We start from the raw sequence: 22,443 nt of genomic DNA on the forward strand, positions 1-22,443 counted from the left end.
TTTACTGAGCAAAGTTAATGTTTCTTTCTTGTTTAATAGTTTTCACAGTGTACAGACAAAATAAAAGACCTGGAGAAAAAGTTTATAAACCCTGAGGGTGAGAACAGAACACGCTTACTTCCAGGGAAAGATATGACTGAGGAAGAAATGATCAAAAAAATGGATGAGGTAAATGTCTTTTCTTAAAATAGCATCTGTTATCCCCTTGTTGATCAGTGTCACAGATATCTGTGGTACTGTTTCATGTTATGCAGATTAATCCCTCATGATTCTAGTCACTAATATAGTCCTTTCATTGTTATTTAGTAACAAAATCTAAGCTTGACTTTAGATGTTGCCAAAAGAAGCAAAATTTGAGTGCTTTCAAGATACCCATCTCCGTCTCACAGCCCATAGGAGCAATTTTGGCATCTTAAATGACTTAGTCTTCCTGATGGAAGCATATCAGAGGAATGACAATATGGGAGCTAGATGGAGCCGAGAGGTCCATTGTTTGCCATGGGGAGAAAGAACTCCATAGCGCATGTGAGGGGAGGGGATGGAGGAGGTTGGAGAGGGTAAGTCTGGACTTCGTCCAGTTCTAAAGATTTTCTGGAGTTATGAAGGCAAGGGGTTTCCACTGGGGAAAGGGGGGAATAGTACTCTAATTAGGAAAGATTTTGACTTGCATGACTTTTTTTCTCCCTTTGAAATTCTTTTTAACTGTAGCTGGAACTACAGCTGGCCAAGAAGGAGGAGAAGTTGCTAGAGAAGGATTTCATCTATGAACAGGTCTCCCGGCTCACAGACAGGCTCTACAGCAAGACGCAGGCCTGCAAACAGGACACACTACTCTTAGCCAAGAAGGTCTGCCAAGTCCCTGCCTCTCTCTTCTGCCCTTCCTCCTCTATCACCCTCCATTTTCCATAGATGGCTTCATTTACTGAGAAAAGCCCTGGAGAGGTTAGGCTTTATGACTAGAGAAATACAAAGAATTAAAATTTATACTGTAAAGATGACTCTTAGAGAATTGCCCAAGGTAAGTTTCAGTCTTGTTTCCCTGAATGAATTCTCATTATAATGGGAAATTCTAAGCCTTTCAATGACAGTACACAAATTTCACTTAACAGAGTACGTACTCAAAAATGACCATCATTATCTTCATATTTCATGTGCCATGTTAAATCCTTTCTACTTCCTTGTGAAGGGAGGGCCTCACTTATCCAGTGGTTTGCATGGGAATTGCCTAAATCCAGAAGCAGCCAGATCCCAGCAATAGTGTTGTGGTTTAGAGTCTAAGTCATATCTGACTCTTTTGCAAGCCCATGGATTGTACCTGCTAAGTTCCTCTGTCCGTGGGATTTCCCAGGCAAGAATACTGGAGTAGCTTGCCATTTCCTTCTCCAGGGGAATTTTCCTGACCCAGGGATTGAACCCACGTCTCCTATATTGGCAGGCAGATTCTTTACCACTTAGCCACCAGGGAAGCCCCCTAGAATGGAAGGGAACCATTAAAGAGAAGCAATCACACAACACCACAGGGTGGAGCTGCCACCAGGCCCCACTAGTGAGGAAAGGCCAGTAACACTGAGCTTCCTAATTCCCTAAGCCTAACTTACCAGGGCTTCTGATCCAAAGCTTAGGGGTCAGGCAGAGACTCTGGAAGCTATACCAAGAGGAGCGAGGCTCGTGATTAGGATGCAGCAGGACTTTGCACCGTCTGGAGTCAGAGGGTCTGCTGCCTGCCTGGTGTCCCCAGCCCCTTGGAGAATCCTTCTGTGACAGCTCAGGGTTTTACTCAGTCTGCAACAGTTACTTGAGCTGCTGTGTGCAGAAGGGGAAAGGACCCAATGTCCACACATTGCAAAAGGGAGGGAGCAGTTAAGAAGATACCACAGATAACAGTGACACCATGCCTCCCACTGTGGGCTCCTGAGGGCAGTGGTTCTTTCTTATTCTTAGTTTTCCAGACGCCTCGCATGTACTAACCTCTAGAAAAACATTTATTGAATAAGTTGACAGTTTTGTTTGAGAAACAGTTCTGGCACACTACATTATGGTAAATCTGAAGCCTTCTTGGCCACTTTTATTTGGTTGTTCCTCTTCCGCTCTAATCCTTTCCTCTAATGGACTGCAGCACTTGTGCAAATCTCAGCTTTGCCTCATAAAATAAGAAACCTTAAGAAACTTTTTTAAGCTCATAAACTTAGCCTAAATTAGCATATCTGGAGTTTCTTTAAATGTTGCCTTCCTTTCTTTTGGAAAATGAATTTCCCTTTCTGTGGGGGAAGTTGGTTTCGCTGAGGGCTGGCTTGTCAAAGCTGATGGCAGTCTCTCCGGTAGTCAACTGGAAAGCCAGAGTAACACAAATAGGAGCCATTGAGACCATACACTTGGCCAGGAAGGTTCCAACATAACTGAGTCCTGTCCTCATGATTTATTTCCCCTTTCCTTTCCCACCTTCCATGCTCTCTACCTGGCTTTCATCATCCTCCATTTAAAATAACCTCTTCATAGTAGGCAGAGTTGGAAGATAAGACATTCAGATCCCAGATCTGTGATTTACCAACACTAGCAAGTGATCTTGAGAACTATACATAATCTTAAAACTCAGTTTACTGATCTGTGAAATGGGTGTGACATCAGCTAACGTGGTGGCAAGTATCACATAGTCAAGCAGAAATGGCTGGCCCCTTGCAGGTGCTCAGCAAGGTTGCATAGCTCATCTCTCATCTCTCTTGGAGAGCTTATGGCTCCTCTTACAAGTTTCCCAAATGAACAGAAAATGGGAAATTTCAGCAAAGACTTAGAGAACCCAGAATAACACCATCCTTTTTTTTTTTTTTAATGGAGGAGAAGGGAGGTTGGTTACTTATACACACACTCAAGTGTGCAATGGCTGATTAATGACATTTAAAAGAGATAACGACTCCTCATTGAAGCTTTGAATGCCTATCATTTTTATTATTCAAATTCTGCTTCCTGAAAATTAGTGCAGCATAGAAGAGTTATAAAAATTTATATTCCCAGACTTCCCTGATGGTCCGGTGGTTAAGAATCCGCCTGCCACTATAGGGGACATGGGTTCAGTCTCTGGTCTGGGAAGACTCTACATTCCAGGGGGCAACTAAGCCTGTGTGCCACAACTACTGAAGCCTGCTTGCCCTTGTTCCACACAGAGAAACCACCACAGTGAGAAGCCTGTGCAGCACAACTGGAGAGTAGCCCCGCTTGCTGCAACTAGAGAAGGCCTGCATGCAGCAACGAAGACCCAGTGCAACCAAAAAAAAATTATATGCCCTATTCCATTAAAGAGACAAAGTTTGCACATAATAATTGGTCATTATATTTTCAGAGGAAAGTTAAATCACCAGCAGCAATGTTTCTGTAAGCAAATGTACAGATAGACCAGTATATACTCTAGGGAAGAAAGTGTTTTGAGGTAGGGTGTAGTTTTTGGAAGCTCATATTTGTGTCTCAGTTTTGAACTTTCGGAGAAGGCAATGGCACCCCACTCCAGTACTCTTGCCTGGAAAATCCCATGGACAGAGGAGCCTGGTGGGCTGCAGTCCATTGGGTCGCTAAGAGTCGGACACGACTGAGCGACTTCACTTTCACTTTTCTCTTTCATGCATTGGAGGAGGAAATGGCAACCCACTCCAGTGTTCTTGCCTGGAGAATCCCAGGGACGGCGGAGCCTGGCGGGCTGCCATCTATGGGGTCACACAGAGTTGGACACGACTGAAGCGACTTAGCTTTGAACCTTGGTTTGAACCTTGGTTCAAAGGACTGAGCAGTTAGACTGAGAACGTATTCATTCCTTCATTCAACAAACATTCAGTTTTAATTTTGCCTCCTATATTCTAAGCACTGGGGACATTATGAGTAAAACAAATAGACCTTGTCCCCATGAAGAATACGTTCCTGTGGGATGACAGGCTATACCCAAATACATTTATACTATGATGTCAGTAGTGAAAGGATATGAAGAAATACTAAGGCAAAGTAATACAACAGTGAGTGCTTGCGGGTGGAGGGAGTCATCTCTTACTGCCCCACCAGGGCTAAGGCCACACTGAAAGGCCATGCAGTGGGCCAGAAAGCTTATAGGAACCGCCAATTCCAACTTTTACTTCTTTTCTGTCCTTTAAAATCAAAATTTCCACTTATTCTTATCTTTTAATTCTTTGATTCTTTAATTCAATGATAAATAGCTTATATGAAAAGGTAAGGACATGTATGTAAACACATATAACTAGGGATATTACACTTCAAATTACTGTCCAGATGGTCCAGTTCAGCTCATGCTTGCTTATGACCTCATAATGATGACCTCATAATGATGCATCAATAAAACACACATGTTGAAGGGTAATAGCTTCTATTAAAAATCATCACAGATGCTGATTATCTTTTTTAAGCCAGTGTTAATACACTGTAACTAATACTGTTCCATTTTATCAGATTCTCCCCCCGGATAAGTAGCAAACTAGTAAGAAGGCAAAATCAGGTCAAAACTTAGACATCAAGAATATCCTTTCCCTTGTTCTTACCACCTCTTAAATATGGAGACACTAAACTATTCCCCTCAATTCTACCCACCTGGAAATCCATTGACTAGATGAACAGATCTCTTTCTTTTCCCTCCTCCTTGTCCTTATTTCACAGCCAGAGTGTTGGGCTGAATCTCTGAGGTCTTCTCCAGTGCTTAGTCTCTGTGAATTCCCACTTAACCTCTCCCTTCTTCAGGCAAGAATGCCACCCACTATCACAGACAGCCAGTAGCCTGTCTTCATGGAGTGTGTACATAGGCTAAGCCTTGGGCTTTTTAATCCTAGATGAATGGCTACCAGAAAAAGATCAAAGATGCTACTGAAAAAATGATGGCTCTTGTTGCTGAGCTGTCCATGAAACAAGCTATGGCCATTGAACTCCAAAAGGAAGTCAAGGAGAAGGAAGAGTTCATCTTCACTTGCAATTCCAGGATGGAAAAGGGTCTTCCCCTCAATAAAGAGATTGAGAGAGAATGGTTGAAAGTACTTCGAGATGAAGAAATGTATGCCATGGCCATCGCTGAAAAGTCTCGGGTAAGCTATGGCTTCTTTATTTTCTACATTGCATTTGTAAAGTGTGCCAGGAAGGGCTGTTTCAGGGATTGTCAATCTCCCAAAATACATGAAATTTTTCTACTCCACAGCACACAGAGTCCCAACAACTCATTAGAGAGAAGTTTTGCTCTTTTTAAGCTATTACGTAGGTAGTCAAAAGTACAACAGTGCAAAGCGTCAGAATATTCCCTGGAGAACATTTGGCAAGCACCAAGTCCCACGCCAGGGCCTCCCACTAGCATGGCAATGTCCATGCTGGCATTGGTTTTATCTTAGATCTCTGGTCTCTGTCTTTGCAGCCCTGCTCAGACCATACCTTACTCTTCGATGTCCATCTGCTGTGGCCACCACAGCATATTGTAAGGCCTCAAGCATAAGCTCATCACAGGTTTCTGAAGACTCTACATTTGGTGCAAAAGCGATGACTCCAGCGCCACCCTTCTTCTCCCACCAGTGACCTAACTCTATCACTGACCCCACTTAGGAGCTGTGTGTCCAGTTCTTTTTCCTACTCCCATGATTTTTCAATAATCTTAGAGTGGAATTAGGCATCTCTTTCAAAAGAGACCTACAACTTACTCTTGACTATGGGGCAGACATCCCCAGAAGATCACTATTCACTCTCTAAGCCAAGAAAAAAGTGTATTCCAAACACATACTAAGAATTCTTGAAAATAGGGTCTGACTTATCATTCTCACACTCACTGCCTAGGATTGTATTTTTGAAGACATTCAGATTTTTACCTGTGGTGTCCCAGCTGTCATTTACCTGTCTCCATTTCCCAACCCACCCCCCACCCAAGTTCTTTTTAATGCTATAAGAGATTCCTGTTTTCCAGAAACACAGGCAGAATCTTGAGGCTCAAAGCAAGCTGCTGACCACTTTCCTCTAATTCTATTTTACTCTTCCTTTGTACCATTTGCTCACCAATGACCTACCAAAGGAAATAGATTATCCTGCCTTTGTCACAGACATGGAAATAACTAGTGCTTAATGTAAGATACTAAGTTTGGAACATGGTGACTTTAGGCCCTATCAACCAGTTTATGGTAGACCCTATACCCCAGGAACAGAGTGATGCTTGAGCAACATGGCTCATTCTAGTGAGAGGAAATGTGTGTGGGGGTGTGTGTGTTTGGTGACTCTACCCTCACACCCTTTTGTCCCTTGGAATATTGGCCAGCATAGCCAACGGGTGCTCAGACCCAGCTGTGTCTGATGGGCCCTGGGGATGAAGTGACTTAACCACTGTTTTCAAAAACTGAAAAGGATAAATCATTCTTTGCAGGAGTTCTTGGAAGCTGAAACTCGCCAGCTGCCCAATGGTGTTTACACAACTGCGGAGCAGCGTCCAAATGCCTACATCCCAGAGGCAGAGGCCACTCTTCCTCTGCCAAAACCGTATGGCGCTCTGGCTCCTTTCAAACCCAGTGAACCTGGGGCTAACATAAGACACATAAGGAAACCTGTTATAAAGCCAATTGAAATCTGAACATGTGAACCAACCCAGGCTTCTGAAGGAGATACTTCAACCAGGCTTCTTCACATCCACAGCTGGAAAATGTCAGCAAACAGCCCTAAATTACAAACAAACACAGTATCCACAATTACCCAACAGACGACAACATATACTTCCTTCCATTCATACTCATCGATTTTTCTTTTTCACTCCATCTCTTGATTACATTTCAGAAATATATAGTAGTCTGAGTGTTATACAAATGCAATAAAAATAAATACCTTTTCAACAAAGTACAGAAATTGGCAGTGGTCTTTATTACAGAAAGAAAAGGAGATCCTGCTCAATATATTCATTTTAAAGAGAAAGAAAAAATGGTTTAAAAGAAAAATATCCCAAGTATCACAGGGGCATAACTCACTTTGTTAAGTAAATAGCTATACTGGAAGTTGATGTTGATAAATCTAAACTGAAAAGCAGTAAGGGACCTTGACTTTTTTAAAGTGACATTATAAGTGATTCTGTTTACAAACAAAGAATCCTTTTGTGCAAAACATTCATGCCCTATTTTACCTTTCTTAAAACTAGATTCTCCCCAATATTATAGGCAAATATACTTGTGATTACTTTCTTTTGATGCCAGATCTTTCAAAATTTCAATGAAAACATTTATAACTCTGCATGTGAAAGAGTTGAAACTGAGGCCAGTTTCACTTATTTCATTACTCTATATTGTATTGCACCCAAATGTACTTTCATGATTCTGTTTACTTTCTCATATAAAAATACACAAGTAGATTTGAAGCCTGTGGTTTTTCCACTCGTTAATATGCTCAAACTACTGTCATTTCATATTGATATCAGTTCCGAATTTAATTTCTCTACTCTGGGAGTGAGAAATATCACATTCGTTTGTTTTGCTAAATCAAACAAAATCTGTGCCAAGCCCCCACCTGATAGACTGGATCTACATTGAGACTGAATCTCCTCCTCAGTCTAGGAGTCCTGAACCTACCTGACTGCTTTGTGAAATCATTAAAAAGCAATTCCTTGGGAGTGCCTATAAGTGATGCTGTATAAGCTGTGGTTAATGCCAGAAAATACTGCATACTTACACACAGCTGCTGTGCTGTAGGATCAGTAATTAGGGATTCAAAAAACAAACACATAAGAGGTTTAACAATATCAAAAGGAAAAATAATTTGTAAAAATCAGAAAGGTTTGAATGCTTAAATATTACAACAATGCTACAGGTCTGGAGAGTGAGATACCACTGTGCACTGGAGTGGCCAGGGATCGATCACTCAGACGCAACTTTTTATCTGGCCCTTAAGCATAAATAAGATTTTAATAAGTGGAGGGGAATTCCAGGTGGGGAAATAACCTGAGCAAGACTTGGAAGTAAGAAGACAAAAGCCGTGCTCCAGGCCCAGTAAGCCAGCGTGGTATGAAGGGACACTAGTACTAGGGAAGTGTATGAGGCCAGGATGTTGGAGGTCTTACATGTCAAGGAGTTTGGAATTTACCCTGTAGTAAATGCCAAGTGCTGGAAGGATTATGAGGAAAGTGGTGATAGGATCAAACTAGTGTTTATCTCCGGAGAAGGCAATGGCACCCCACTCCAGTACTCTTGCCTGGAAAATCCCATGGACGGAGGAGCCTGGTAGGCTCCAGTTCATGGGGTCACTAAGAGTCGGGCACGACTGGGCGACTTCACTTTCACTCTTCACTTTCATGCATTGGAGAAGGAAATGGCAACCCACTCCAGTGTTCTTGCCTGGAGAATCCCAGGGACAGGGGAGCCTGGTGGGCTGCCGTCTATGGGGTCGTACAGAGTCGGACACGACTGAAGCGACTTAGCAGCAGCAGTGTTTATCTCAAATATGCGTCAGATGAATTAGACCAGAAAGCAACAGAAACAAACCTGGTGAGAAAGGGAAAGTGTAGGGAATGAAAAATAGTGACCTTATCAGGAGGAAAAATCAGCACCGCCTTGCTGATATGGCTCCAAGATTTTGAGCCTCAGTGACTGTGAAAGATTTAACCAAAACGGGAAATTCTGTAGGAAAGGATAATTTTTAGAATACAATGATGATTTTAGAAAAGCTTAATTATTATACCAGCTAGTGATGTTTGTAATCATTAAAATTTTACAAGTTCACTGAGGGAACAAAAAAAGGGTCATGGGCTTTTTTACAGGAAGCAGCTATATTATGGTCAGAATGTCACTGTAGAAGAGAAAGGGGAAAAAAAGAAAAGTGGGAGAACTCATTAGGCTTCATGGGGTTTGGGGAACATGTTCATGGACTCATGATTCTTGACAGGAATGAAAAGGCAAAGTTCAAAGAACAAAGGAGGCAGGCTAAAACTTTCAGTGTTTTTTTTAAATGCTGCTGCTGCTGCTGCTGCTAAGTCACTTCAGTTGTGTCCGACTCTGTGCAACCCCATAGACAGCAGCGCACTAGGCTCCTCTGTCCCTGGGATTCTCCAGGCAAGAATACTGGAGTGGGTTGCCATTTCCTTCTCCAATGCATGAAAGTGAAAAGTGAAAGTGAAGTCGCTCAGTCGTGCCAGACTCTTAGCAACCCCAGGCTCCTCCATCCATGGGATTTTCCAGGCAAGAGTACTGGAGTGGGGTGCCATCGCCTTCTCCTTTTTAAATGATGAGGTATGGCTAAATCAAACATCTATAAATATAAAAAAAAAACTCTTTACAATATTAAATACAGTTTCATCTGAACCTTCACAAAGACAAATCCTACTCTATGTATGTTCAAATTGTTGTATTCTACAAATTATTCTGTACTGGAATTAATATATCTCACTTTGTTTAAATTTAGTTTTTTAAAAAAGTATCCTCTTTCCAATAGAGTTTTTCTGCAACTTTTAATTTTTCTGCTTGTCACATACTCAATGACACATCTAATTTTTGTTTTTCTAAGCACTGTTCCTGCATTTTTGAAGCATATTTTATTTCAGAGTATAACAGAAGCTAACTTTTGGCCTATGAGAGTACTAGGAAGATCAGTCACTTGGAAGAATTTACACCATTGCATACCTCCTTGGACAGGTTGTCATTTCTCTACACTTGACTGTTCATCTGCTGTTCAAAATGGGATAAAGCACAATGGTTTAGTTCTAGCTGAACAAAGTATTATTAAACTGACCTTCAGAGGGCTCAACAAGGTACTCTGACTTTGGTTACCAATATAAAATATCGCTAAAGAATTCTCAATGAGAATGGAGCTAATAAGCAAGATTAAAATATTGGAAGCAGATATAACTGTATTTTCTCTTTATAATCCTAAAAGCATTGCGGTGTGTTTCAGAGCTGCTTCCTCTACAAATTTTGCATCCACATTGTCATGTCCTTCAAAAGCATACAGAGCTGAAAGAAAAAACAGAGAAAAGAGTTACTATGAGGTCATAGAACATTTATAATATGGTGCCTACAACTCACTGAAATCATAGTTATTTTATATCCTAGTAAAACGTATTATTCTGAGAATGTGTTGTTAAAATTTATTAATCTTCAGCACCAAGAAAGGCCATTCACACAAACCAAATGGGTTACAACTCTTAATTTTTTTAAAACCTGAAAGGTGGTTATTCCCTTGGTAATTTCTGTAGTAATTTCTTGCTAATTTACAGGTAGTAAACTGTATATTGCTAATTAAAACCAAATGCAGTAAGATCCTACTTACCAGTAAGGGACATTTTGGCAAGAAAAGGGTACACAGAAGTAAATAGAGACTGATGGATGTATCAAGGGAAAACAGGCAAATTCTGAGAAACAGAGGAGTGACTTACCTGGATTGGAGGACTCGATGTCTGTCAGGATGTGAATGAAGTAGTTCAGAGGCAGAAATTCTACACTGAATGACGACTTGTCCATTACAGAACTCCAGGGCTAAAAGGGAAACAGCTGTAAAGTCAGTTGATTCTCCAAAAAAGCATGAACTTAAAGTGGTAAGAACTATAAATTGCTGTCCATACTTCAGCACCAAGAAAGGCCATTCATAAAATGGACAAAGAAGCTCCAAAAAAACATATAGCAGGGCTCCGCTCCACACAGACTCACCTGTTTGTTGTAGTTCTGAAGCAGTCGCTTTACATGGTTCCGGGAAATTATATTAGAACTAACAGGATGATCCCAAAGTCGACAGATCTTCTGACCTGTAAGCTATTTTTGCAAATTAAAAAAATATGTAGAGGAGGATTTTTAGGGCAGTGAAAATACTCTGTATATACTACAATGAGAGATATCTCCTTATACATTTGTCCAAACTCACAGAATGACCAACACCAAGCATGAACCCTGATGTTATCTATGGACTTCAATGATTATGATGTGTTAGTGTGGGTTCATCCATTGTAGAAGATGGACCATTCTGGTGGGGGCTGTTGATAATGAGAGAGGTCGTGCATGTGTGGGGACAGGGGGTATATAGGAATCTCTGTACCTTCCACACTAAAAAAATTTAAGTCAGTAATTAAAAATATGGAAAAAGAGAGAGAGGAACCTATAGCTCTCAGCAATAAATAAATTTATCTTATATCTATTCATAATTTTACAAGCTGTATTCCAGCTAGTTAGTCTAAAAGATGTCATCTTTATAGTTAATGATCTTGGAGAAAGGCCATTTCCTATGAGGTATGCTTCTGAATTTTGAATAAATACTCCCTTAAACGCAACTCTGTGGAAAGCAATTTGTGCACTGATGTTGCCGAACTCTTTTTTTTTTTAAATGGAGTTCATCTGTTACTCTTCAAAACTGAGTATGTGCATGCCAACCCTAAGTGATATTTTAATATGAAGCTAAAGGTTATAGGCATGTACTCTGAAAATGTCTTGCCCAAAAATTTCAATTCCCTAAGAGTATAAGGGGGAAAAAAAAACATGTTCAGAAACCAAACTAAATGTTCAGAGATATTCCCCAGAGAGATCTAGCCATGGAAAATATGCTTTGTTTTCTATTCTTGCCTTTGCTTCGGTAAGCCTGTGAAGGTGAGAAGACGTTACAAAGCAAGATGATGAGGTCCCGAAAGGCATCAGACACCCCTTGGTGGGAGGATCATGCTAGAGATATGAGTGTTTACTGTATGTAAACAGCACAGAGCTGGCCAAGGCTCTCGGGGCCAGGAAGTCCACAGAGTTAGAGGCTCTGAAGACCTTGCAGTGGGATTTCTTAATTTCACAGCATTTCTGACTCAGAGAGCTAATATCCTCCACAAAAACAAGCAGTGCCTGTTTAACCCTTTCGCTCATGTTTCTCATCTTTCCTTCAACCCGGGAATGTTTTCCTGCCATGGCAGGAACAACAGTGGGAGGAAATACAGTTCCAGAACCTTCTGACCTCACCTGTATTTAAATTTATCAGTTTAAATGCCAAAAGCATGTGTTTCCCTTCTGCCTCCCCTCAGACTCACAGATGTAAATATTACTGTGGTTTCCTAAGAGGAGAAAATGGTTAAGCATTCTATGTGGTCTGTGCCAAGAAGCACACACACAGCCAGAGGGGCAAGTACTCGGTAGGCCCAGCAGGGGCAGCAGACAGAGGGGTGGGGATGGATGGGATTTCTTGGAAAAGGCTACAGCGTGAAAAATTCAATTGACTTCAACCCAAAAGCAAGTAAATGCTCTTCTTGTGAGAAAAAATTGAAGAAAGTACATGCCAAGGCTTAGAAAATAAAGTATACTTCAGGTTTACCGGAGGAAGCCGCATAATGATGCTGAATTTTAGTTTTTCATTTTTCTCTGTATTGTCCAGATCTACGAGAAAGTTAGAAATTGGCAAACAAAACAAAACAAAAAGAAAACAAAACAAAACAGAAATCTCCATTTTAATACCTGAGCAAGTTAATATTTCAGTGCTTCATCCTGATAACACGTCTCAACCTTGTTTTCCAAGATAAGTCTAACAACGCTATGAAAATATTAGTTTGTGTCTCTATGAATAAAAAAGGGATTTCTTAATGAAGCTGCTGCTATATATCATGGAACAGGGTTCTGAAACAGGCTGCTAGTCACAAAAGCAATTTTGCTAACTTAAAACACAAGGCACCTTGAGGAATGGCAAGTACTTCAATATATATTAACAAAACTCATCTATAAAATACCACAGTCAAATAATTTGATAGTTATTATATTATAGACCTTTTTTCAAGTTCAAATTCCCATAGGTACTGTATCTCTCATTTTTCCTTGCATTCCAAGTCTTACTTTGAGAGGACAGAGTTAATCAGCTGAAAGCAAGCCATTTTATGAGATTTTTCTTGAGAAACAAGCCTTCAGTCTCCTATCCTCAAGTACTCTCATGTACAGAAAAGGAGTCTAATAGTTGTGTGTGGATTGAGAAGCCCTTGAAGGGCTAAGGCACATTGGCCCAAGGATGGTTACGGGAAACGAACTGCACTCAGCAGGCCCAGCTGTGGAATCATGGAGCCCGTCTTCAGCTATAGACTGAAGCCAGAACATTAAACTGTGTGTGGGCCCTTCTGAGTGTGGCAGGGCCTGGAGTGACCACACAGTCGCACACCCACAAAGGCAGCCCTGGGGGTGCTGGGGGCTGGGATAAGGCAAACTCAGAGGCCTTACCTTTCATGAGCCTTGTGACAGCTGCTTCTGTGAGAAGTAATACTCCATGATCAATGTAATGCAACAGGTTATGCAAAGGCAGACAGCGGACGCCAAGGATCATGTGCAGAGTGTGAAAACCTGGGAAGAGAGATCCAGGATGATAAACATGGTCAGTCAGCATCTCCAGCCTCCCAGAGGAAATGAGTCTGGTGATGGCAGTAAAGCACTCAGCTCCCCGCTTGGTGCCTAGAGTCAAATAAATGCTTCTTGAAGACCCTTGAAGATAAGGTCCAAGGTTCCTTCTTTGTATTATCACAACTAAGTATGGTATATAGTAAGTTCCCAGTGAACATGTATTCCCTCCACCTTGTACATCTTCCTAGGCCAAAGTGAAGAAGAGTGCATAAAAATGGACTTTTTTTATACAGTTCTTTTATATAGTTTTTTTTTAAATACTTTTAATAGGTCTATAATTCAATGGTAAAATTGCAAAATAGAAAAATTAACAGAAGAGCTTCAAACTCCACATGCCCAGGCTAAGGCTGATGGCCAGGGACCATTTTATTGAAGGGGAAAATATTTGGACCAGAAGGGAATGCTTTTTAGGACTAATCTCTGGGTATGCCCTGGAGAAAGGCTTTTGGGGTCTCCTTGAACTAAGTCATAGAAAAGAAAAACTAAAATGATATGGTTAGATAGCTAAACCTATAGGAATTCAGTAAAAAGGCACTCTTAAGTCTCATGGGCAGGGCTACCCTAGTTCTCACAAAGCTAGAGCTCTAAGTCCACTATTAACACTAACCCAGACACACAACATCCATGGGAGAAGAAGATATCAGACTGGAAGAGAACCAGAAAAGCCCTCTTGCATGTCAGGTGAGAGGTGCTTTGAAGGGCTGATGCCATTCCTGACAGCGGAAATGCTGTGAGAGAACGTACAGACTGGAGAAGCAGCAAAAGCCCTGTGGGTCTGAGCAAACAGAGGCCAGAATTATGCTGTGCTGCTTACTAGATACAGGTAAGTAAGCCTTTCTGGTCTCTGTCTCTTCATCCCTCAAATAGACTCACCAGCACCTTTCCCGCAGGGCTGCTGTGAGAACTCGAGCCAGGTCTGTGAAGAGCCTGGCACACGGTCCAACAACCGTGACTAGTACCAGACACGTTCTGAGGTCTTTCATCTACGTACAGGCTCACTTGGTTCTCATATAACACCACGGGGTGGGTACTGCGCGATCCTTATTTTATAAATTGGGAAACCAAGATTCACAGGAGCTAAGAAAACTTCCCAGGATCATACAAATAGGAAGTGGCAGAGAGGACATTTGAACCCAGGCTGCAGCATTTTAGTCTAGGCTTTTAACCATGTTATCTTGCCTCAATAACTGGCATTAATGGAATAATATGAGCAGAGGCTCAAAGGTAAGAAAGTATGTGGCACATTCAGGAAAGAGTAAACAATCGGTTGGGTTAGAACACATGTGTAAGGGGAATAGTGGGAGGTAAGGCTGGAAAGGTTAATTTATTCAATCAACAGGCAAAGGGGCTGGGTGCGCAGTGATGAGAACAGGCATGACTGCTGCTCCCATCCACTTTCCAGTCTAAAGGGAAGACTGACAATCAAATAATCACAAAATAAATATACACTTTTTTAATGACCAGTTCTACGACGGAAAAGTAAAGGGTGCTCTGAATGTAGGTGTCAGGGATTGAATGCTGAATGACAGCAAGGAATCTGTCATCTAGTAAACTCTGGAGAGGCACTGGAAGCTTTTGAGCAGGATGGTTGGAGGTTCTGAATTTTACTTTCGGAATATTAACATAGCAATAGGCAAAGAATGGGCTTCCCTGATGGCTCAGCAGGTAAAGAATCTGCCTGCAGTGCAGGAGACACAGAAGATGGGGGTTCTATCTCTGGGTCATGAAGATCCCCTGGAGAAGGAAATGGCAACCCACTCCGGTATTCTTACTTGGGAAATTCCATGGACAGAGGAGCCTGGTGGACTACAGTCCATGGGGTCACAAAGAGTCAGACACTCTCTGCAGGCAAAGAATGGACAGGAGTGACAGTTTGCTACCACCAGAGGAATGAAGGCCTGCTGGGAGGCCAGGGCATGAACCTGTGCAGGAGGGATCGCGGACACTGATAGTGACAGGGAGGGAAGGGACTGGAGGGGCAATGTGATATGAACTGGCTTGGAAACTGATTAGATGTGGGTGGGGAATGACGAAGATTCACTGACTAGTCTGAAAGGCACACATGACGAAGACATGATGGCCAAAGACAGCTGGGACTTGGATTCAGAGAGGTCATAGAGCTTCTTTCTTCAAGCACATGAATCACGAGCAGAGGGAGACTTGAGTCCCATCACTGGCAACACTGAGGTCAGATAAAGTTCAGACTCTGCCCGCAAGCAAATGTTAATGGGCTGACAATGGGATGAATCTTCCAAAAGCCCTGATTCAAAAAAAAAAAAGATTCTACTAGATAATTAGAAACATGAGATTTTTCAAATGGATTTGGACAGTCTTCCCAAGATTAAAAAAGTTATGAGATTATTTCTGAAACAGAGTTTATAATAGGCTACTGATCTTATAGTTCTCTGGATTCAAAATCCCTCTCTAGCCCCACATCCATGTCCTAAAGATCCCTGATGCCCTTTCATCCTCTTTCCCAAGGGCACAGTCCCAAATTCAACAGCCCGTTCTTGGCTTCCGCTCAGCATGTCAGCTTTAAGCAACAGAGCAAACTGGGCAGAAGAAGGCATCAGTTCCAAAAGAGAGAGTTCTTCCGCCAGCCAACCCTAGTACTCATCCTCTAGGACTCTGGGCCTTCTCCAGGCAGTAAGGGGAACACAGGTCCCTTTTATATTGTAAATGCTCCAGCTCTAAACTATGACTTCCCTTCTGTGGGCCCCATTCACTTTTTGATCTTTAATTCCAGTTACATGTTCCTGTACTTGGAACTCAAACAGTTCTCATTAGTCCAGGGGGCCTGGAAAGCAAGTTCATTTACATATGAACGCACAAAAAGTAACCTGCATTTACACACACACACAATCCAGTGCCACTTCATATTAGAGAAGCATTTCAGAAAAAAAGAGAAAGAGAAACTGCTCTTCCTTACTTGATCCATGGACACCAGCCATTTAAGTCTTACTCATGATAATTCTCAGTCACTATGGGTAACGTTTTTCTGTTTTCTGTTGTTATCCATCTCTGTGAAGAAATGCAACGTTCCGTAGAAAGTGCATTTTTATGATCTCCCAGATAGAATATTATCCCCAGTGAGTCAGTTTTATTTATATATAAAAGGAGTTTAGATATCCATGGTGAACATTCCTCTACCAGGTCTATTGTATTAAAGACAAGCATTTAAGAATTTAAGCCAGAAAACCATACATAACTTTCATGAAATCCTTTCATTCTTTCTAGAGGGTACTTCACAATTCATATTCCATTTAAAACCTGCCATTCTTCTCATGAACCGTCACTTTCAGATCCCTACAAAGTCACAAGAAACTCCTTTTGTGCCTCCACTACAAGCAGATCTTGTAAGATAAGGTGTATGGATAGAGAAAGTATAATGGATTCCAGACTGTATCAGATACTTCACAAATGCCAAGAAGCTGAGATGTGCTGTGGGGATTTTCTGCACCCATAAATAGCCAATGTTTCAATATCAACTAATTCAACTGGATTTAGTTGAATTCAAGAGGCAGCACAGAATAGTAGTTAGAAGCATAGATTTTAGAGCCAAACTCTCTGGATTTGAGTGCTGCTCTGTTGCTCAATAGCTATGTGACTTTAGGCAAGTTAATTCCTTTCTGTGCCTCAATTTCACCATCTATAAGATAGGAATACTATTAAATGGAACTGTATGAAAGTGCCATCTTTGTTGGTCAAAAGCTGATTACATAGAAATAATTTAATGTGGTTCAATTTAAGCTCTTATCACTTAGCATCATTATGAAAATTAAATACGCTAATTTATGTAAAGTACTTAAAACAATACCTGGCACAAAAATGGATACCATATACAGTCAGTGGAAAATGAATGCACAAAGGAGCAAATTAATGAGGAATGGATGGGTAGATGTATAGGAAAGAACAAATTAAATAAAATTGGCTAATACCCCACACCCAAGGAGTGGTGGCTGCGCGGGCGCAGGAGGGCCTAGAGAAGCTACTCCATGTTCAAGGTTAGGAGGGGCGGTGGTGAGGAGATACCCCTCATCCAAGGTAAGGAGCAGCCTCTGTGCTTTGCTGGAACAGCCATGAAGAGATACCCCAAGTCCAAGGTAACAGAAACCCAAGTAAGACAGTAGGTATTGCAAGAGGGCATCAGAGGGCAGACACACTGAAACCATAATCACAGAAAACTAGTCAATCTAATCACACGGACCACAGCCTTGTCTAACTCAATGAAACTAAGCCTTGCCCTGTGGGGCCACCCAAGACCGGCGGGTCATGGTGGAGAGGTCTGACAGAATGTGGTCCACTGGAGAAGGGAATGGCAAACCACTTCAGTATTCTGACCTTGAGAACCCCATGAACAGTATGAAAAGGCAAAATGATAGGATACTGAAAGAGGAACTCCCCAGGTCGGTAGGTGCCCAATATGCTACTGGAGATCAGTGGAGAAATAACTCCAGAAAGAATGAAGGGATGGAGCCAAAGCAAAAACAATACCCAGTTGTGGATGTGACTGGTGATAGAAGCAAGGTCCCATGCTGTAAAGAGCAATATTGCATAGGAACCTGGAATGTCAGGTCCATGAATCAAGGCAAATTGGAAGTGGTCAAACAGGAGATGACAAGAGTGAATGTTGACATTCTAGGAATCAGCAAACTAAAATGGACTGGAATGGGTGAATTTAACTCAGATGACCATTATATCTACTACTATGGGCAGGAATCCCTTAGAAGAAATGGAGTAGCCATCATGGTCAACAAAAGAGTCCGAAATGCAGTACTTGGATGCAGTCTCAGAAATGACAGAATGATCTCTGTTCGTTTCCAAGGCAAACCATTCAATATCACTGTAATCCAAATCTATGCCCCAACCAGTAACACTGAAGAAGCTGAAGTTGAACGGTTCTATGAAGACCTATAAGACCTTTTAGAACTAACACCCAAAAAAGATGTCCTTTTCATTATAGGGGACTGGAATGCAAAAGTAGGAAGTCAAGAAACACCTGGGGTAACAGGCAAATTTGGTCTTGGAATATGGAATGAAGCAGGACAAAGGCCAATAGAGTTTTGCCAGGAGAACACACTGGTCATAGCAAACACCCTCTTCCAACAACACAAGAGAAGACTCTACACATGGACATCACCAGATGGTCAACACCGAAATCAGATTGATTATATTCCTTGCAGCCAAAGATGGAGAAGCTCTATAGAGTCAGCAAAAACAAGACCGGGAGCTGACTGTGCCTCAGATCATGAACTCCTTATTGCCAAATTCAGACTTAAATTGAAGAAAGTAGGGAAAACCACTAGACCATTCAGGTATGACCTAAATCAAATCCCTTCTGATTATACAGTGAAAGTGAGAAATAGATTTAAGAGACTAGATCTGATAGATAGAGTGCCTGATGAACTATGGACTGAGGTTCATGACATTGTACAGGAGACAGGGATCAAGACCATCCCCATGGAAAAGAAATGCAAAAAAGCAAAATGGCTGTCTGGGGAGGCCTTACGAATAGCTATGAAAAGAACAGAAGCGAAAAGCAAAGGAGAAAAGGAAAGATATAAGCATTTGAATGCAGAGTTCCAAAGAATAGCAAGAAGAGATAAATAAAGCCTTCCTCAGCGATCAATGCAAAGAAATAGAGGAAAACAACAGAATGGGAAAGACTAGAGATCTCTTCAAGAAAATTAGAGATACCAAGGGAACATTTCATGCAAAGATGGGCTCGATAAAGGACAGCAATGGTATGGACCTAACAGAAGCAGAAGATATTAAGAAGTGGTGGCAAGAACACACAGAAGAACTGTACAAAAAAGATCTTCATAACCCAGATAATCACGATGGTGTGATCACTGACCTAGAGCCAGACATCCTGGAATGTGAAGTCAAGTGGGCCTTAGAAAGCATCACTATGAACAAAGCTAGTGGAGGTGATGGAATTCCAGTTGAGCTATTTCAAATCCTGAAAGATGATGCTGTGAAAGTGCTGCACTCAATATGCCAGCAAATTTGGGAAACTCAGCGGTGGCCACAGGACTGGAGAAGGTCAGTTTTCATTCCAATCCCAAAGAAAGGCAATGCCAAAGAATGCTCAAACTACCACACAATTGCACTCATCTCACACGTTAGTAAAGTAATTTTCAAAATTCTCCAAGCCAGGCTTCAGCAAGATGTGAACCGTGAACTTCCTGATGTTCAAGCAGGTTTTAGAAAAGGCAGAGGAACCAGAGATCAAATTGCAAACATCCGCTGGATCATTGAAAAAGCAAGAGAGTTCCAGAAAAACATCTATTTCTGCTTTATTGACTATGCCAAAGCCTTTGACTGTGTGGATCACAATAAACTGTGGAAAATTCTTTAAGAGATGGGAATACCAGACCACCTGACCTGCCTCTTGAGGAACCTATATGCAGGTCAGGAGGCAACAATTAGAACTGGACATGGAACAACAGACTGGTTCCAAATAGGAAAAGGAGTACGTCAAGGCTGTATATTGTCACCCTGCTTATTTAACTTATATGCAGAATACATCATGAGAAATGCTGGGATGGAAGAAGCACAAGCTGGAATCAAGATTTCCAAGAGAAATATCAATAACCTCAGATCTGCAGATGACACCACCCTTATGGCAGAAAGTGAAGAGGAACTCAAAAGCCTCTTGATGAAAGTGAAGGAGGAGAGTGAAAAAGTTGGCTTAAAGCTCAACATTCAGAAAACGAAGATCATGGCATCCGGTCCCATCACTTCATGGGAAATAGATGGGGAAACAGTGGAAACAGTGTCAGACTTTATTTTGGGGGGCTCCAAAATCACTGCAGATGGTGACTGCAGCCATGGAATTAAAAGATGCTTACTCCTTGGAAGGAAAGTTACGACCAACCTAGATAGCATATTCAAAAGCAGAGACATTACTTTGCCAACAAAGGTCCGTCTAGTCAAGGCTATGGTTTTTCCTGTGGTCATGTACGGATGTGAGAGTTGGACTGTGAAGAAAGCTGAGCGCCAAAGAATTGATGCTTTTGAACTGTGGTGTTGGAGAAGACTCTTGAGAGTCCCTTGGACTGCAAGGAGATCCAACCAGTCCATTCTAAAGGAGATCAGCCCTGGGATTTCTTTGGAAGGAATGATGCTAAATAGCTGAAATTCCAGTACTTTGGCCACCTCACGCAAAGAGTTGACTCAGTGGAAAAGAGTCTGATGCTGGGAGGGATTGGGGGCAGGAAGAGAAGGGGACGACAGAGGATGAGATGGCTGGATGGCATCACCGACTCGACGGATGTGAGTATGAGTGAACTCCGGGAGTTGGTGATGGACAGGGAGGCCTGGCGTGCTGCAGTTCATGGGGTCGCAAAGAGTCGGACACTACTGAGTGACTTCACTTTCACTTTTCACTTTCATGCATTGGAGAAGGAAATGGTAACCCACTCCAGTGTTATTGTCTGGAGAACCCCAGGGACCAGGGAGCCTGGTGGGCTGTTGTCTATGGGGTCGCACAGAGTCGGACATGACTGAAGCGACTTAGCAGCAGCAGCAGTAGCTACCATAAGCTTAAAATTCATCAGAACTTAAACATATTCAGCATAAGTTAAGCAGTTTAGAGTAAACAGGAGCTTATTTGTTTCTTAAAATGAATATTGATTTATATGCATATTTTCCCTAGTAGACTTTTGTTAATTTTTGGAACTGCTCTAACTACCAGCCCAGTACCTGGAATGTAATTGCTCAACAAATGTTTGTTGATTGAATTTAAAAATGACCAATTAAATGAATGATTGCAGACACATGTGCCAAGAGTGTTTTGAGACCTGATTTGGTCCTGTTTCAAAATCCCAAGGGAAGTTTTCTGTTTCCAAGGAACACATAAAAATCAACTCAATTTTTGAAACACAGCCAGGTTCACTTCCTTCTGAGTGTTAACTTTCTTGATCAGATAAACTAAGCCTGGACACATCAACGTAAGTTTTTCACTGGTTCAAAATATCCTAGACAGTTGCAAGGGGACCAGATTTGGCCCCCTAAAGTTGGTGACAAGCTACAGTACAGTTTAATAATCAGAAGAGAGTTTCTGGTTAACCACAGCTCCCTCGTCCATAGGGCCTTGAATCCAGGTAATAGTTACGGGCACTTAAGAAGACGGAGCAGGAGGCCATAAATCCTCCCCCAGGAAAGAGGAGATGGATTACATCACTGCAGTCTATACCCTCCTAAAAGACTTCTCCCATTTCCCCTGCCCAGTACTTCATCTTTCCAGAAAGGAACAGTAGCTGACTCCAAGCTCCCCTCATCTACTGAGAAAGCACGCGCCAGCAAGTTTCCATAGAAGTTAGACTTGGCTATTCTCTTGGCCTTCAATCTGCTCTTTAAAATATACAAGGCAGACTTCCCTGGTGGTCCAGTGGCTAGGACTCTGTGTGCTCCCAATACAGGGGGCCTGAGTTCTATCCCCAGTCAGGGAACTAGATCCCAAATGCTGCAACTAAAGATTGCAGGTGTTATAACTAAGACTTGGTACAGCCAAATAAATAAATATCAAAAAAAAAAGAATCAGAGGAGATGTGATCAGCAGAGACCAACCTCAGACCCATCTCTTACACTGACATGAGACCAAAAATTTCTCCGACTCAGGAGGTCTCCTTCTTAAACTCATAATGTGCCAAAGTGCAGAAGAAAGAACAAATTTATTACAACAACAACAAAAAGCCAAGACTTACCAGGAGGCAGGGGTAAAAACAAAGTGTTAGTAGCTTCCAAAATCCTGGTCATGATGTGAAAGACCGCAAATTCAGCAGCACTCGCCTGTCTATTGCTGCAGGTCAAAGAACAAAGCAGCAATTCAGCCAAGCAGCTCATTTCCAAACCCCATTTGCACATAAGCAGTGGCTCTGAGTGCCACGTCCAGATGAAATTCATGCTATCAGTGAAAGGCAATACCCTATGGAAAGCTTCATAGATATGATGATGACCATCGTTGTAATGCCTAGAATCTAACGAGACAGTAGGCACATAAATGACAAATTGCGTTAACTCAAATTCCCCTTTTTGGCAGTACTGAGCTTATGTGCCCCTCCCTTCTCACCAAGCATATACCAAAGAAAGAGGACGGGTGAAGAAGCAGGGGCAT

General features: G+C 41.8%; 2 protein-coding genes across 5 annotated transcripts in view; one reads left to right on the top strand and one right to left on the bottom strand.

Moving 5' to 3' along the window:
- Positions 1-8,033, top strand: part of CCDC146 (coiled-coil domain containing 146) — a 142,239-nt gene extending 134,206 nt beyond the window's left edge. Inside the window, exons 16-19 of the mRNA XM_027539758.1 lie at positions 40-168; positions 709-846; positions 4,818-5,066; positions 6,377-8,033. Coding sequence (XP_027395559.1) covers positions 40-168; positions 709-846; positions 4,818-5,066; positions 6,377-6,580 — 720 coding nt within the window. The 3' untranslated portion in view covers positions 6,581-8,033. The remainder of the gene's footprint in view (positions 1-39; positions 169-708; positions 847-4,817; positions 5,067-6,376) is intronic.
- The window catches only part of GSAP (gamma-secretase activating protein), a 101,108-nt gene continuing 85,510 nt past the window's right edge, over positions 6,846-22,443 (bottom strand). For 3 of the 4 annotated variants that reach the window (XM_027539761.1, XM_027539759.1, XM_027539762.1), the window contains 6 exons: positions 22,034-22,128; positions 13,146-13,265; positions 12,259-12,320; positions 10,629-10,730; positions 10,358-10,457; positions 6,846-9,935 (listed from right to left, as the gene is read on the bottom strand). In XM_027539761.1, the coding sequence (XP_027395562.1) occupies positions 9,844-9,935; positions 10,358-10,457; positions 10,629-10,730; positions 12,259-12,320; positions 13,146-13,265; positions 22,034-22,128 (571 nt within the window). In that variant the 3' untranslated portion in view covers positions 6,846-9,843. The remainder of the gene's footprint in view (positions 9,936-10,357; positions 10,458-10,628; positions 10,731-12,258; positions 12,321-13,145; positions 13,266-22,033; positions 22,129-22,443) is intronic. The other variant, XM_027539760.1, reaches the window with a different exon arrangement.

The sequence above is a fragment of the Bos indicus x Bos taurus genome, chromosome 4, assembly GCF_003369695.1.
Source record: "Bos indicus x Bos taurus breed Angus x Brahman F1 hybrid chromosome 4, Bos_hybrid_MaternalHap_v2.0, whole genome shotgun sequence".
Lineage (NCBI taxonomy): Eukaryota > Metazoa > Chordata > Mammalia > Artiodactyla > Bovidae > Bos > Bos indicus x Bos taurus.